This window comes from Ranitomeya imitator, chromosome 2 (assembly GCF_032444005.1).
Source record: "Ranitomeya imitator isolate aRanImi1 chromosome 2, aRanImi1.pri, whole genome shotgun sequence".
Classification (NCBI taxonomy): Eukaryota; Metazoa; Chordata; class Amphibia; order Anura; family Dendrobatidae; genus Ranitomeya; species Ranitomeya imitator.
Genome location: NC_091283.1, coordinates 492,816,776 through 492,832,450, shown reverse-complemented (window position 1 = coordinate 492,832,450; position 15,675 = coordinate 492,816,776). Strand labels below are relative to the sequence as shown.

The following is a 15,675-nucleotide window of genomic DNA, read 5'->3' as shown; positions in this document are numbered from 1 at the left end:
GTCCTGGAGTGGCCTAGCCAGTCTCCAGATCTCAACCCTATAGAAAACCTTTGGAGGGAGTTGAAAGTCCGTGTTGCCAAGCGAAAAGCCAAAAACATCACTGCTCTAGAGGAGATCTGCATGGAGGAATGGGCCAACATACCAACAACAGTGTGTGGCAACCTTGTGAAGACTTACAGAAAACGTTTGACCTCTGTCATTGCCAACAAAGGATATATTACAAAGTATTGAGATGAAATTTTGTTTCTGACCAAATACTTATTTTCCACCATAATATGCAAATAAATTGTTAAAAAAACAGACAATGTGATTTTCTGGATTTTTTTTTCTCAGTTTGTCTCCCATAGTTGAGGTCTACCTATGATGTAAATTACAGATGTCTCTCATCTTTTTAAGTGGTGGAACTTGCACTATTGCTGACTGACTAAATACTTTTTTGCCCCACTGTATTCATATGAAGCCTAGAAAAAGGCTGGGCTTCATAGAAATAATAACTTAGCAGAAACGTTGTCTTTGGTAGGTCCCCACTAGCCATGTCAACCCATCGCTATTCCTCAATTAAGTAATGGTGGAGGGCATCATTTGGAAGTGACTACCATTTCCTAACCTCCAATGTAGGTTCCGACTGTATAATGCAGCTGGCACCCATGCAGTTTTCAGCAGGCTCAGTGTCTGAGCCCGCTCCAAATAGCGATGCCACACTTCTGCTGGACATGTATAACGTAGCAGTTAATAAGCATTGTTTTGCATTAACAATAATAATCTTTATTTATATAGCGCCAACATATTCCGCAGCGCTATACAGTTTAACAGTTTCAAACACAACAGTCATAAGTAACAACGTTAACAATACAATAATTAAAGCAATTAGGTGGGGGAGATACAAAGCACAGGTGTGTATTTACAATGATGTATTTACAATGATGGTCCAGCCATCTTCAGAGGGTGGGGGATAGATGGAGATAGTGAATGGGCTACACACACACAAACATAAAATGACTTTGATTAGTGAACATGGTAGGCCGCTCTGAACAAATGTGTTTTGAGCGAGCGCCTAAAACTGTGCAAATTATGGATGGTCCTAATATCTTGGGGTAGAGCATTCCAGAGGATTGGCGCAACACGGGAGAAGTCTTGGAGTCGGGAGTGGGAGGTACGGATCAGTGCAGAGGTTAGTCTAAAGTCATTTGCAGAGCGCAGAGGTCGGTTAGGCCAATAGACAGAAATGAGGGAGGAGATGTAAGGGGGTGCCGCACTGTGGAGAGCTTTGTGGGTGAGAACAAGTACTTTCAATTGTATCCTGTAATGAATGGGCAGCCAGTGTAACGACTGGCGAAGAGTGGACGCGTCCAAGTAATGATCAGCTAGATAAATGACCCTGGCTGCCGCATTAAGGATGGACTGAAGAGGGGAAAGTCGAGTGAGGGGGAGGCCAATTAATAGAGCGTTACAGTAGTCCAGGCGGAAGTGGATCAGGGCGACAGTGAGGGTTTTTGTTGTTTCCATGTTGAGAAAAGGGCGGATTCTAGAGATGTTCTTTAGGTGTAAGCGGCACGAGCGGGCAAGAGATTGTATATGCGAGGTTAAGGAGAGATTGGAGTCAAACATAACACCCAGACAGCGCGCCTGCTGCTGGGGTGTTATTATGGTACCACCCACGGAGAGGGAAATGTCAGATTTAGGGAGGTTAGTAGATGGTGGGAGCAGAAGAAGTTCAGTTTTGGAAAGGTTGAGCTTCAGATAGAGGGCGGACATGCTGTCGGATACTGCGGACAGACAGTCACTGGTGTTCTGTAGTACAGCGGGGGTAAGGTCAGGGGATGACGTGTATAGTTGTGTGTCATCAGTATAAAGATGGTACGGAAAGCCAAATCTGCTGATGGCCTGTCAAATTGGGGCTGTGTAGAGGGAGAAGAGAAGGGGGCCAAGGACTGAGCCCTGAGGTACCCCGACAGTGAGAGGAAGAGGAGATGAAGTGGAGCCAGAGAACAGAACACTGAAGGAGCGGTCAGAAAGATAGAAATAGAACCAGGAGTGAGCACCAGGAGAGAAAACGTAACGGTGACCACTCTCTGCTCATTCTTCTCCTCCTTAATGCCAAGTGACTGGAGCCTAGAGAGTAGGAGAGGGTGGTCAACAGTGTTGAAAGCTGCAGAAAGGTCGAGAAGAATGAGCAGAGAGTGGTCACCGTTACATTTTGCTGTCAGAAGGTCTTTGGTCACTTTGATGAGTGCAGTTTCTGTCAAATGTAAGGGGAGGAAACTGGACTCTGAAGGGTCTAGGAGGGAGTGAGTGGAGTGGTAACGGATAAGGTGGGAGTATATCAGGCGCTCCAAGAGTTTTGAGATGAAGGGGAGATTGGAGACTAGTCTGTAGTTGTTTGTGCAGGATGGGTCGAGAGGGGGTTTCTTTAGTAATGGAGTAATGATAGAGTGTTTGAAGGAGGAGGGGAAAATGCCAGAGGAGAGGGAGAGATTAAAGATTGTAGTTAGGTGAGTTGTGACGACTGGAGAGAGAGACTGGAGGAGGTGTGAGTGAATGAGGTTGGGGGTGCATGTAGTCGGACGAGAAGAGGAGATGAGCCTGGAGACTTCTTCTTCTGTGATGGGATCGAATGTGGAGAGTGAGCCAGGGGAAATGCAGGGACGGATGGGAGTCACTGAACTTGGTGATTGGGAGTGGATTTCCTGACGGATATTGTCTATTTTCTCTATAAAGTGGGAGGCCAGGTCATCAGCACAAATGTCTGTGATAGGGGCTTGTGCTTTTGGCCTGAGGAGGGAGTGAAAGGTGTCAAAATGTTTCTTGGGGTTGTTGGATAGTGAGGAGATCAGGGTGGTGAAGTAGGTCTGTTTGGCATGGTGAAGGGCAGAGTTATAGGTCCTTAACATAAATTTGAAGTGCATGAAGTCTTCTGGTGTGCGTGTTTTCCTCCATAAGCGTTCAGCACACCTAGAGCATCGCTGGAGAAATTGGGTTTGCGATGTGAGCCAGGGCTGTTTCACTCTGTGTTTGGAGGTTCTGAGGGTGAGGGGCGCTACTTGGTCAAGGGTGCTTCTAAGAATGTCAACGAAGTGATGTACAGCCAGATCAGGACAGGAAAAAGAAGAGATTGGGGACAATGATGAGTGTAGGGAGTCTGAAAGTGTATGAGGGTTAATGGCATGTAGATTTCTGAATGTATGGTAGGTAGGAGTGTGCTGGGGTGGGCGAGGATTTGTGAGTGTGAAGGAGAGAATGTTGTGGTCAGAGAGGGGAAGCGGTGAGTTATCTAGGTAGGAGATTGAGCAGAGGCGGGCGAAGACCAGGTCCAGGGTGTTACCGTCTTTGTGTGTTTCAGAGGTTGAGAGCTGTGAGAGGCCTAGAGAAGTGGTTAGTGATAGAAGCTGGGATGCAGATGTGGAAGTGGGGCTGTAAGTGGGGATGTTGAAGTCTCCCGGGATTAGGGTTGGTAGTTCTGAGGACATGAAGTGCGGCAGCCAGGCAGAGAAATGGTCCAGGAAGTGGGTGGGTGAGCCTGGGGGCCGGTATATGACCACTACTCTGAGGGACAGGGGATGAAAGAGCCTGATGGTGTGGACCTCAAAAGAAGGGAATGAGAGTGATGGAACTGGGGAGATGGCCTGGAAGGTGCATTGTGGGGAGAGAAGTATGCCAACTCCACCACCATGTCTGTTTTTGGGTCTCGGGGAATGTGAGAATTGTAAGCCACCATGGGAAATGGCAACAGGAGAGACTGTGTCAGAATCCTGAATGCAGGTTTCCGTGAGGGCCAACAGATTCAGAGAGTTTTTCAGAAAGTAATTGTGTAGGAAAGGAAGCTTGTTGCATACAGACCGTGGATTTCAAAGGGCACAATTAAAAGAAGGAGATGAAGAAGTGCAATTAATATTAGTAAGATTATTAAGGTTTCGATGTGAGGTAGTGTAGCGGTTGGTGGATGGTGGACCAGGGTTGGGGGAGATGTCCCCTGAAATCAGTAGGAGTAGGAAGATAAAAAGCAAGTAGTTTTTGGAATTGTATGAAGTTTTTATTCGGACTCCCATGACAGCACACGAGAGAGGGGATCCGCCCTTAAGGAACAGGAAACCTACAGATACAAAAGGGCGGCACCTCTCCCCATGCATCAGTTGGTTTCCTGTTCCTGAAGGGACTGGATGCCTATAGATACTACAGGAGTCCAGGCCGGCCGGACCGATTCTGGTGGCGAGAGGGTCTCCCACTTCGGCCGGTGCGGGTACCTGAAGTAGTCACGGTGGCCCTGGCAGGGCGGCACGGCGGTGACTAGGCAGCGAGGAGCGGTCGCCAGGGGGTGTCCGGTCTCCGGGGCCAGCGTCTGGTAAGTCGCCCTTCCCGTGGGCTGTGGGTCTCTCTGGAGCAGGGGGGAGCGCGGCGGCATCTGGGGGGCGCCGATCGGATCGTAGCTGGCCGGCCTCGGCGTTCCACGAGAGCTGCAGCGCTGACAGGAAGCGCTGTAAGCTGTGGTGACGTCGGGGGGCGGAGCCAGCGACGTCTTCCGGATCGGTGAGCTCCTGCGCATGCGCGGGGGCTCCAAGATGGCGGCGCCCACCGGAGATCATGCCGCAATCCCTCCGGAGCGATGATTGATTCCCCACAGCTGCGGGGGGGCGGGAAAATTAAACAAGCAAGCTGGGCAAGGTGCGCTGACCGAAGGAGGGGCCTTATAAGGCGGCTCCAGCAGCATGTTCCCGGGTTCTGGCTCCAATTTACTGAAAATGGATTCAGATCAGGATCAGCAGGTTGTGCTGCTGGAACAAGCATCCCAGAAACCCAAGGAGAAGGAACATGAAAAAAGGAGCGATGGTTCGGGCCGCAGAAGCTCCTCCAGACAGGGGTCTGGAGGGTCAGTCAAAAAGGATCCCCCTCGTGCTTCGGTATTTCTGGGTGTGAGCAGCCACTGGTAAGTGATCTTCGAGAAAGTTCACTTAGTGACTAGTCTCCCCTCATGTGTTTTATGCAGGGAAGGAAAAACGTCAGTAAGGCGAAGCATAGGGAATGTGCCATCTGCGGGGTTCCCTTGCCTGACTCACACCCTAAAAAACTATGTGACCCCTGTATCCAGCAGACGGTGAGGTTCTGGAAGGAGGGGAGGGGGTATAGCATGTAGATTTTACACTCTAGTCTACCTTACTTATCCCCGTAGGTAGCCGAAGAATCCTCCTCTATTACGGCCAGTCTCAAGGAGATGATTAGAATGGAGGTTAAAGAGTCCTTTAAAAACCTTTCACAGTCAGGAGGTTCTAGGCAGAGAACTGAGTGGGCATCTGATTCGTCTGTGGAAAAGGACAAGTCCGAAGAATCAGACAATTCAGCAGCATCATCCTCCTCTTCGGAAGAAGACGCTGCTCGGTTTTGCCTACCCCTAGAAAGGATAGACAAATTGGTAAAGGCGGTCAGAGGCACAATGGGTATATCGGAACCCAAGCCTCAACTATCCAAAGAACAAATGATGTTCAGTGGATTGGAGCAAAAGAAGCGCAGAGTGTTTCCTTTAAATGAGAAAATACAAGATCTTATTAATAGGGAATGGAGGAAACCTGAGAGAAAAGGCTCCTTACCACCTGCGCAAAAACGCCGATACCCTTTTGATGACCCAGCAGTAGGTAACTGGGAGAAAGCACCCAAGCTGGATGCAGCAATTGCCAAGGTAGCTAAACGATCTCTCCCATTTGAAGATATGGGAACACTTAAAGACCCCCTGGATAGGAAAGTGGATACCTTCCTGAAGGGAACCTGGGAGATGGCAGCTGGCTCCTTAAGACCTGCGGTAGCTTCAACCTGCACGGCAAGGTCAATGATGGTCTGGCTGGACCAGTTGGAGACCCAATTAAAACAAGGGGCCTCTAGAGAGTCCATTCTCTCAGCATTACCTGTAATCCAGGAGGGGGCGGCTTTTTTATCAGACGCCTCAATTGACTCCGTAAAGTTGGCAGCTAGAGCAGCAGGACTTTCTAATGCTGCAAGGAGAGCCCTATGGCTGAAATGCTGGCCGGGGGATATGCAGGCAAAAGCGAAGCTCTGCGCTATCCCTTGTAAAGGCGAATATTTATTTGGGCCTACCCTGGATGAACTCCTGGAGAAAGCAGGAGATGATAAGAAAAAGTTTCCCAACCTGTTCAATCCATACCGTCGTCCCTTCAACAAAAGAAGGTTCAACCGGGGAGGAAAGCGAGCCTTTTCACCAGGGAGAGATCGTCCCAGATGGGAGGATAGGCGAAAGCGAGGTACAGGTCTCATGTTTCGCCGTAACCAGACGGAAAATAAAAAACAAGACCAATGACTGGCAATTCCAGTGGGAGGGAGACTATTGCATTTCTCGGCAGAGTGGTCGAAAATCACAAACAGCGTTTGGATAAAAGACACTGTTTCCCATGGTCTCAAGCTGGAATTTGTTCATATTCCACAGGACAAATTTAGGTTAACACCCTGGCGCTCATCTCCCACTGAACAATTCGCCCTAGAAGAGGAAGTGAGGACTCTTTGTTCCAAAAATGTTTTGGTAGAAGTGCCGTATTCTCAGGCAGGGGAAGGGTTTTACTCTCCCCTGTTCCTAATCCAGAAGCCTGATAAATCTTACAGGACCATTATAAATCTTAAGGGTCTCAATAAGTTTTTGGTGAAACATACTTTCAAAATGGAGTCCATCAATTCGGCAATAAAAATGCTTTTCAACAACTGTTTCATGGTAGTAGTGGATTTGAAAGATGCCTACTATCATGTACCCATTCATGCTGATTTCCAACGATACCTGAGGGTAGCGATACTAATGGGGGGTAGGATTCGACATTTTCAATTCAGAGCGCTCCCCTTTGGGATCACCTCGGCACCTAGGGTGTTTACTAAAATAATTGCGGAAGTTATGGCGCATTTAAGAGAGTCAAATATCCTTATAGTCCCCTACTTAGACGATTTCCTCATTGTAGGTAACTCGGTAGATCATTGTCTGTCACAATGGGAGATTGCTAAAACCAAACTAGAACGGTTGGGTTGGATCATAAACTTTGAAAAATCTAAATTACAGCCCCTAAATGTTCAAAAATTCCTGGGGTTAATGTTGAATTCAGTGACACAGCAGTGTCTCCTCCCTATAGAGAAAATGGACCAAATTCAGAGTTTTGTATTAAGAGCAATCAATACACCTTCCATGACACTTAGGCAAGCAATGTCTCTACTTGGGTCACTCACATCTTGCATCCCAGCAGTTAAGTGGGCTCAGTTCCACACCAGGTCCCTACAAAATGAAGTCCTGTTCCATGACAGAGCCTTAGGAGGCGCATTGAATGGAAAATTGACATTGAGGCCGATAACATTGAATTCCCTTAGATGGTGGCTAGATAAACAAAATTTATCAGCAGGGGTTCCCTGGATGATAGATGTCACCCACGTGATAACCACGGATGCCAGCTCTTCAGGGTGGGGAGCCTATATGGGGGACATGGTGGTCCAGGGACAGTGGGAACCCTTCACAACATTTTCATCAAATCAAAGAGAATTGTTGGCGGTTGAACTGGCTGTTAAAAAATTCCTCGTATATCTGCAGGGCCAGCACGTCAGAATTCTGTCGGACAACAGAGTGGCGGTCGCTTACATAAACCGGCAAGGGGGAACTCGTTCCGAAACTTTAATGCGGATCACGGATCGGTTGTTCCAGGTGGCAGAGCTCAATTTTCTATCTTTGACAGCTCTTCACATCAAAGGAAAAGAAAATGTGGCAGCAGATTTCCTCAGCCGAAATGTGTTAAAACAGGGAGAGTGGTCTCTCAACGAGGACATTTTCAACCTTGTCGTCCGCAGATGGGGTCAACCAGTGGTGGATCTATTCGCCACCAGAAACAACAGAAAAGTAAAACTTTTTTGCTCCCTAAATCCCAGGGAGAATCCCCTGGCGGTAGACGCGTTTCTCATAAAATGGGATTTTCCACTAGCCTATGCTTTCCCACCACTGAACCTGATACCTCTAGTGGTGAGGAAAATCAGGGAGGATCGAGCGAAAGTCATCCTTATCGCCCCCTTTTGGCCCAGAAGAACCTGGTTTGCCTGGCTCAAGACAATGTCTGTAGCGGTCCCCTGGGTACTGCCAGAGATCCCGAACTTGCTTTCGCAGGGACCGATCTCCCATCCACAAGTGACGGGGCTCCATTTGACGGCATGGTGTTTGAACGGTCACTATTAGTGGGAAAAGGCTTCTCTCCAAACTTGGTGGAGACGCTCCTAAAGAGTAGAAAGCAAATAACTACGAAAATCTACTCTAGGACTTGGAGAAAGTTCTTGTCTTGTTCAAAGTTTAATATCCAAGACGGGGTGCCAGTACAACAAATCCTAGAGTTCCTACAGAAGGGGTTCGAGTTGAAACTCTCTCCTAGTACCCTTAGGGTACAGGTCTCAGCTTTAGGTGCCCTGTTTTCCTGTAATATAGCGAATAACTACTGGATAGCGAGGTTTATGAAGGCAGTTAGTAGATCTACACCACTGCATAAAGACAGAACAGTTCCATGGGATTTAAATTTAGTTCTGTCCTCTCTAACTAAACCCCCCTTTGAACCTCTGCAGGAGGCCTCGATCAAAATGTTGACACTTAAGACAGCCTTCCTGATCGCCATAACCTCAGCTCGCAGGATAGGGGATATACAGGCACTTTCCAGAGCTCCTCCATACACTGAAATCTTGTCAGACAGAGTAGTCCTTAGACCAGACCCAGCATATCTGCCAAAGGTGGCGACACGGTTCCATAGATCACAGGAGATAGTTTTACCATCCTTTATTCCTAATCCCTCTAATCCTAAAGAGCAGGAGCTTCATACGTTAGACGTCAGGAGATCTCTTCTTCAGTATATTTCAGCTACTGATAATTGGAAGAAGGATGGGGCACTGCTTCTTTCCTTCCAAGGTCCAAAGAAAGGATTTAGAGTATCGAAATATTTACTGGCTAAATGGATTAGGGAAACTATCTCTCTAGCTTATACAGCAGGTGGGGGGCCAGCTCCGCAGAACCTAAAGGCACATTCCACCCGGGCCATGGCGTCATCCTGGGCAGAAAGATCTGGAGTGTCAGTGGAGCAGATATGTAAGGCGGCCACATGGTCATCCCCTTCCACTTTCTTTAAACACTATCGGTTGGATTTGGGGTCCTCCTCTGATCTTTCCTTTGGGTTAAGGGTGCTACAATCTATAGTCCCTCCCTAAGGTAGCTTACATCTCTGTAAATCTCTCGTGTGCTGTCATGGGAGTCCGAATAAAGCATTAAGCTACTTACTGGTAGCGGCATTTTTCGGAGGCCCATGACAGCACCCTTAGTTCCCTCCCTATTCACGTGGGGGTAGCACTTCCTGATATGTATATAGCGTAATATGTAAATCTCACGTATGGTGTCTTATTACAATAATGGGTTATTTTGTTTCAAATGTATATAATGTATATATTGTATATTTGTGTACCACTAACCGCGGCAGTCCTCTCAGGCTCTGAAATACAACTGATGCATGGGGAGAGGTGCCGCCCTTTTGTATCTGTAGGTTTCCTGTTCCTTAAGGGCGGATCCCCTCTCTCGTGTGCTGTCATGGGCCTCCGAAAAATGCCGCTACCAGTAAGTAGCTTAATGCTTTTTGTGCAGAGTGTTTGGGCAAGATAGACTGAGGTTTTTCAGGAAGGTGAGAAGTGCATGGGAGCTGTACATGGGAGAGGGAAGGAGAGAGGAACTGATGTATATGAGTCGTGATGGAGGGGGGATTGCGCCGTGAAAGTGGATTGCAAGGAAAAACAGGAGGATAGGAATAAAGCACATGGATAGACGGGAGTGCAGAGTGTTGGTTACCTGACTCCTGCCCTGACTAACTGCCATGGAATAACTGCTGTATTACGACGGATCTTAGCTTCGTGACACTTTGCTTCTGGGACGCTTGCGTGCACCCCCACATGCGTGCACCCCTAAGGATGTTTCTAAATTTATAGTCCAGACTGCTGCGGACTTACTATGGAAAGATAAGAGTGAATCTCCTTAGTAACTCCTTCATGCAAATTTACGTACATAAATGGTATAAGTTGGAAGTAATTCCACATTCTAACGTACATACAGGTCAAAGGGTTTGAAGGGCGCCTAATTTTAAAAGTTTCACTTGGAGGGCAGCTTTGATAAAAACTGCACACATTATTATATAGATATCTTAGACCCGATGCAGCTGGAGTACGATGAAAATCAATCTCTTAATGGCTGTATATTCCTGATATTATGATAAGGATATTAAGAGTCCAGCTGTAGAAAGGAAATAGCACGAGTCCAAGTGCATACATTCTCTGCTCACACAGGGTGAACATCTGCCATAGCTTATACTGAGCAGGGTGAGATTTCAGCAGCAGGGAGGAGGTACACTGTCAGTCAGGCCAGGTGGACGATGACTGATCTGAAACTTTCAGGGAGGAATACTGTACACTGTCATTTTGATGTGGATTTTATTAGGTCTAAGAATTCTATGACATAATGTATACAGTTTGCATTATATAATCTTTTAATGTCTATTCTTTTTTCTTAAAGAGGGGAATTGTAACCATATGATACTCTGTTTTTAATGGCTTTGATAATGGTTGATAAATAATGTGTTAATTCTATAGTTTGGGCCATTACGATTGCGGCTATAGTAGTTATGTATAGTTTATTTTATTGTCTTTTTATATTATACAATATTTTGTACATCAAAGTTTTTTTCTCTGGAACCCTATGGCGGATTTAAAAATAAAAAATAAAAAAAATAAACTACTCAGGGAAGCAGTGTGAGTAAAATATGAGCAGAATCTGGCCACCTTTGACCTGGTGACAGATTCTCTTTTATAGCCTAATCCATCATTAAACCGTTGGAATGATATATTAAGGGGCGAATTGCAGGGGAAAAAACATATATATTTGTATTTTCAATAGGCAAGCACTGGAGCTCCTTAAAAAACATTGCTCTAAGCCACTCCTTCCTGGAAGCACAACGAGGTGAGGTGGAAGATGCAGAAACCGTTAGCGCATTGGCATCATTATCCGTAGATACAGAGCAAAGTAATACAGACTGTGTCTCCAGGTAAAAACCACAGTGTCATTTATTATGCAAACATATTTATTAATGAGTTATTCGGTCTCTGAAGAAAAGTCTGCAGTCATTCTGTGTGACTGCAGACTGTCAGAGTATGGCAGATTGTAATGCACCCACTGTCAGGATTACCTTTTATACCCTTTGCAGGTGGGCAGTCATGTGACTTTGTACATGCAATGTACATACTTGTGGTCACGTGCCGACTAGTCTCCCCCAGGTCTTCTCAATAGAAGACAATTGAGAAAAGCGCAGGGGTACCCGCCAAGGGGCTGTGACAGTATACGCATTTCACACTGCCACAATCTGGCAATATGCAGTGACATTGAGTGACTACTCACTTTTCTACCGAGACTAGACAATTCCTTTAAGGGTCAGATGTTAAAAGGGTTGTACAGAAATAGAAATTGGCACCACAGCGTTAGCCTGTGTATAGGTAAATTGTCTCTTCCGAGAGGAAGAGGACTAGAACTCTAGTGTGGCATGTCAGTCTCACAAGGAGAAACGTTACCCCTTGGATCCCTGTGTCAGGGTGTGACATTGTTTTTTTACGTAAAGCGTCCACGTTTTTCTAATTCTGTACAACGACTTTAAGAAGTAATGTTATTAATCAGTGAATGTCTACAGCTTGGCAAGTACTAATTCAGCCTCTGTGTCCTTTCAGACCATTGGAAGAGCCCATGGAGGATGAACCAACGGCCTGATTCCCCCTTCCTGGGGAGTCCACACACCACAATCCTTTTTTTATTTTCCTTTCTTAGTTTTTGTTATGGTGATCGGTTTATTTTTTCTATTAAAACCAAGAAACTGAAAAAAAAAAAAATTAACAAGAAAGAAAAAAAAACAAAAACACAAGAAAACTCAATGGGTCAAATGTCATGTGTCCCAGCGGGCAAGACTAGCGCACCCACCCTCCCTGTCCTCGGGGACCCTCACTTTAGCTTACACGCCATGCTGAGTCTGGTCTCCCGTTAACACTACATGCTACTGCCTAATGTCTCATTGATCTGTGCCTCGTACACCACAATTCACGCATAGGGTCCTTTTAATTGTGCCACAAATATCCGAGTGTACCATCCATGCAGCCATCTTGTGATCCATCTATCAATGGACTAGGAGCTAAGGAAGTAACACAAAGAATATTGTTCACCTCACTGAATGGTTAAATGGTTACTTCCAATAGGGTCAGGCAACATATGCACTTTATTGATCCATAGTTAAATTTATTGTGATTTGTATATCTCCCGTCCTCCCAAAAATACTGTTTTTCCTAGACCTCTATTTGTAATAGTACCATTATTCTTTGTATTATTTTTTTTTTATTAGCACAAGTTTAAAGTCGGCTCAGGTTTTTTTTTGGGGTATTGCTGCTTAAACACAGGTATTTCTAATCTTTAATATAAAGGTATACATTTATTAGAAACTACATAAGTCTGGAGGCCTTTTAGGCTTCATGTAGACAAACAGGCCAGAGAGAACCCTGCCTTGTTGCCAATAGCAACCAATCATATCTTATCTTTTATTTTCTAACCTGTACTGGGAAAATGTAAGCTGGATTCTGATTGGTTGCTATAGGAAACATCTCCTCTGCACTAGGTTACCTTAATAAGGCCCATTTTGTACATGCAGACCAGGTTTTAGCCATCGCCATGCTCTGTATAAATCATGTACTAATAACACTAGTGTATTATGAAGTGGACAAATCAGTTAAGATGGATATTAAATGGGCTCTGTTCTCATTAGTGTCATGGCTTCCATTGGTAGGAGTCATGAGAGGTAAAACAGATGTTTTCGATAGGTACCAACTACTTTTGATGGTTCCTATCAATGGGGTCATTCAGGGTTTCAGAATCCGTAAAAAACGGTAATGTTGGCTATGTTATCAAATAAACCATAACCCCTGATGGAAACCCAAAGGCAGAGGTGTAAATGGCCCTTTTGGCCTTAATATGGTATTGGGTTCTCCTTCATCAGGCAAAGAAAAAAGAAAGAAACAAACAAACCTGAAGGACCCATTGAAAGGCAATAGGTCCCATCATGATTTGTTGGGATCCACAACAAAATAGATTTGACAGAACTGTCATGGTTCCTACAAGATCAGGAGCAGCACTATTGTGAACAGAGCCGATAAGGAGTGCTTTTTTTCTGTGTGTGTGTGGGGCTTGGGACTGAGAAGAGGCTATCACGTTCATTTCTGACTACTCACCTGTGTTTGTGGACAATATCCTTTTAAACGTCTTCTTAAAACGGTTCTCCCACAATATAACATGTCATAAAAGTCTAATCTGGTGGGCTCCAGCATCTGGAAGCCCCACTTATTTGGGGGATGAGCCATTCGTGATCACCAATGGGAGTCCAATCAGATTGTTTTTGGGATTGGATAAAACTCCATTACGGGATAACGTCTTAAGGTGCCCTGCAGCTTAAATTGAGATGCTATGTTGCAAAATGTCTGCCACCACTGATTGTATGTGCCAAACCTGATTGGCATATGGCCGACCTATACTGTATATCTTAATGCAAATCTGTGGACAAGAATTAAAGGGTTACTCCCATCTTAGAAAGTTAGCACCAAACAAAAGATAGATGATAATCTTTTGGACACCAGGGTTTCGTTTTCCATTGCCAAGACCTCTACCGTTCCAAAATATGAGGCTCTGAAGTTCCCAGTTTGAATCAAGCAATTGGCGCCCATGCGCACCACTGCTCCAGTTGTCTATGGAGCAACCAAAGGTAGACGAGTAAAGCCAGGTTCACATAGCTTTGTTCCTAAGGTCAGTGGCTTTGTCAGGGCTTACATTTATAATAATAATAATAATCTTTATTTTTATATAGCGCTAACATATTCCGCAGCGCTTTACAGTTTTGCATACATTATGATCACTGTCCCCGATGGGGCTCACAATCTAGATTCCCTATCAGTATGTCTTTGGAATGTGGGAGGAAACCGGAGAACCCGGAGGAAACCCACGCAAACACGGAGAGAACATACAAACTCTTTGCAGATGTTGTCCTGGGTGGGATTAGAACCCAGGACTCCAGCGCTGCAAGGCTGCAGTGCTAACCACTGCGCCACCGTGCACATTTGAACCTCTCTCAAAACAGGATTGTGGAGCATGTGTAGATGAGGCCATTGACTGTAATGATGCACATTGAGTCACGGTGTGCTCATTTTCGGCCACATCTGCCTATTGGAGGAGGCCACCAAAATGTAGTTGACCACATCTTGTTGCCCACCGCAACTAGGTGTATACCACCGAAAATGATGCATGACAAAGCACACTGTCACTCGGTCTGCATCATTATAGTCAATGGTCCCCTCGGCCATTTTAAATCCCATTTTGAGGTGGTTTGAACGTACCATGGGAGACAACGCTATGGAAACCCAGCCTAAGGCTGCCGTCACACTAGCAGTATTTGGTCAGTATTTTACATCAGTATGTGTAAGCCAAAACCAGGAGTGGGTGATCAATACAGAAGTGGTACATATGTTTCTATTATACTTTTCCTCTAATTGTTCCACTCACAATACTGATGTAAAACACTGACCAAATACTGCTAGTGTGACGGCAGCCTTAGGCATTTGGCACTTCATCAGAGCCTGATTCTTGTGATCAGTGGGAACCCTAACAAGTTATCACCTAAGCATAAGTGATAACTTCCTAAGATGGGAATAATCCTTTAAAATCTTCATCCCTTTATGACTGCTTTGGATAACACCTTCCAAAGCTGAATGTGAGGGTGCGATTTTTGAGCCCTAATATTAGCTGGATGATATCCATTGTTCTCAGTTAGTGCTGGCATTACACCGGAGCAGGATGCTATACTTCTGCTCATTTCTTGGAAGGGGTCATCAAAAAATAACCCAATGGGGCAAGCTATTTAATGGTGTCCGTAGAACCACTTTAACTCCTCTGTAATGATAAAACTGCCCATTTGACGCCCTACAGGGCATCAGAACAATGCCAAGTGCCCCTCTACATGTATGTGTGTGTGTATATGGGCATTTTACCCTTTGCCATGTATCTGTGCCGGGGTAGACAACGTAACAGTGTAGGTGCGTTTGCGCTAATGTGAACATATACACACAGCTCATACCGCTAGATCGGAGAGGCTTCTCCTGCCAAGGACCAAATTGAAAAAAATTGCGTCTATTGAAGGTTTGTAAGCATTTGAGTTATTTATTGCTTTTCTCTGTAGTTTCACAACCCCCCTCCCCCACATTCATATATTATGTTAATAATGAAACTTTTTGACTGCTATGCAAGTCAGCCCCCTATAACAACGACGTAGCCTTCAGGTATAGAGACACGAGAAGACTTTGCGGATGCCAGGCTCTGATTACAATTTTTGGGTTTGTATTTAAAGGCTTCACACTACACAATTGTATGGGTAACCTAGGTTTACTTTTTAATATGTTGAGATCTATTTTTCGGATGGAAATACTATTGTTTCAGTAATTGTGTAGAGCGCTAGGGCTGCCATTTTGCCGAGAGGGCCAACATTGAATTCAATCTCCACTGCATTAACTATATACACACTATTATTACTTTATTTCTTTTTTTCCATCAGTGTTGCCTAGCACCAC

The 15,675-nt window shown here is 45.3% G+C and overlaps 1 protein-coding gene across 9 annotated transcripts in view; it reads left to right on the top strand.

The window, feature by feature from the left end:
- Positions 1-11,919, top strand: part of HDAC5 (histone deacetylase 5) — a 118,451-nt gene extending 106,532 nt beyond the window's left edge. For all 9 annotated transcript variants that reach the window (XM_069751466.1, XM_069751472.1, XM_069751468.1 and 6 more), the window contains 2 exons: positions 10,931-11,078; positions 11,752-11,919. In XM_069751466.1, the coding sequence (XP_069607567.1) occupies positions 10,931-11,078; positions 11,752-11,791 (188 nt within the window). In that variant the 3' untranslated portion in view covers positions 11,792-11,919. The remainder of the gene's footprint in view (positions 1-10,930; positions 11,079-11,751) is intronic.
- The last annotated feature ends 3,756 nt before the right edge of the window (positions 11,920-15,675 follow it).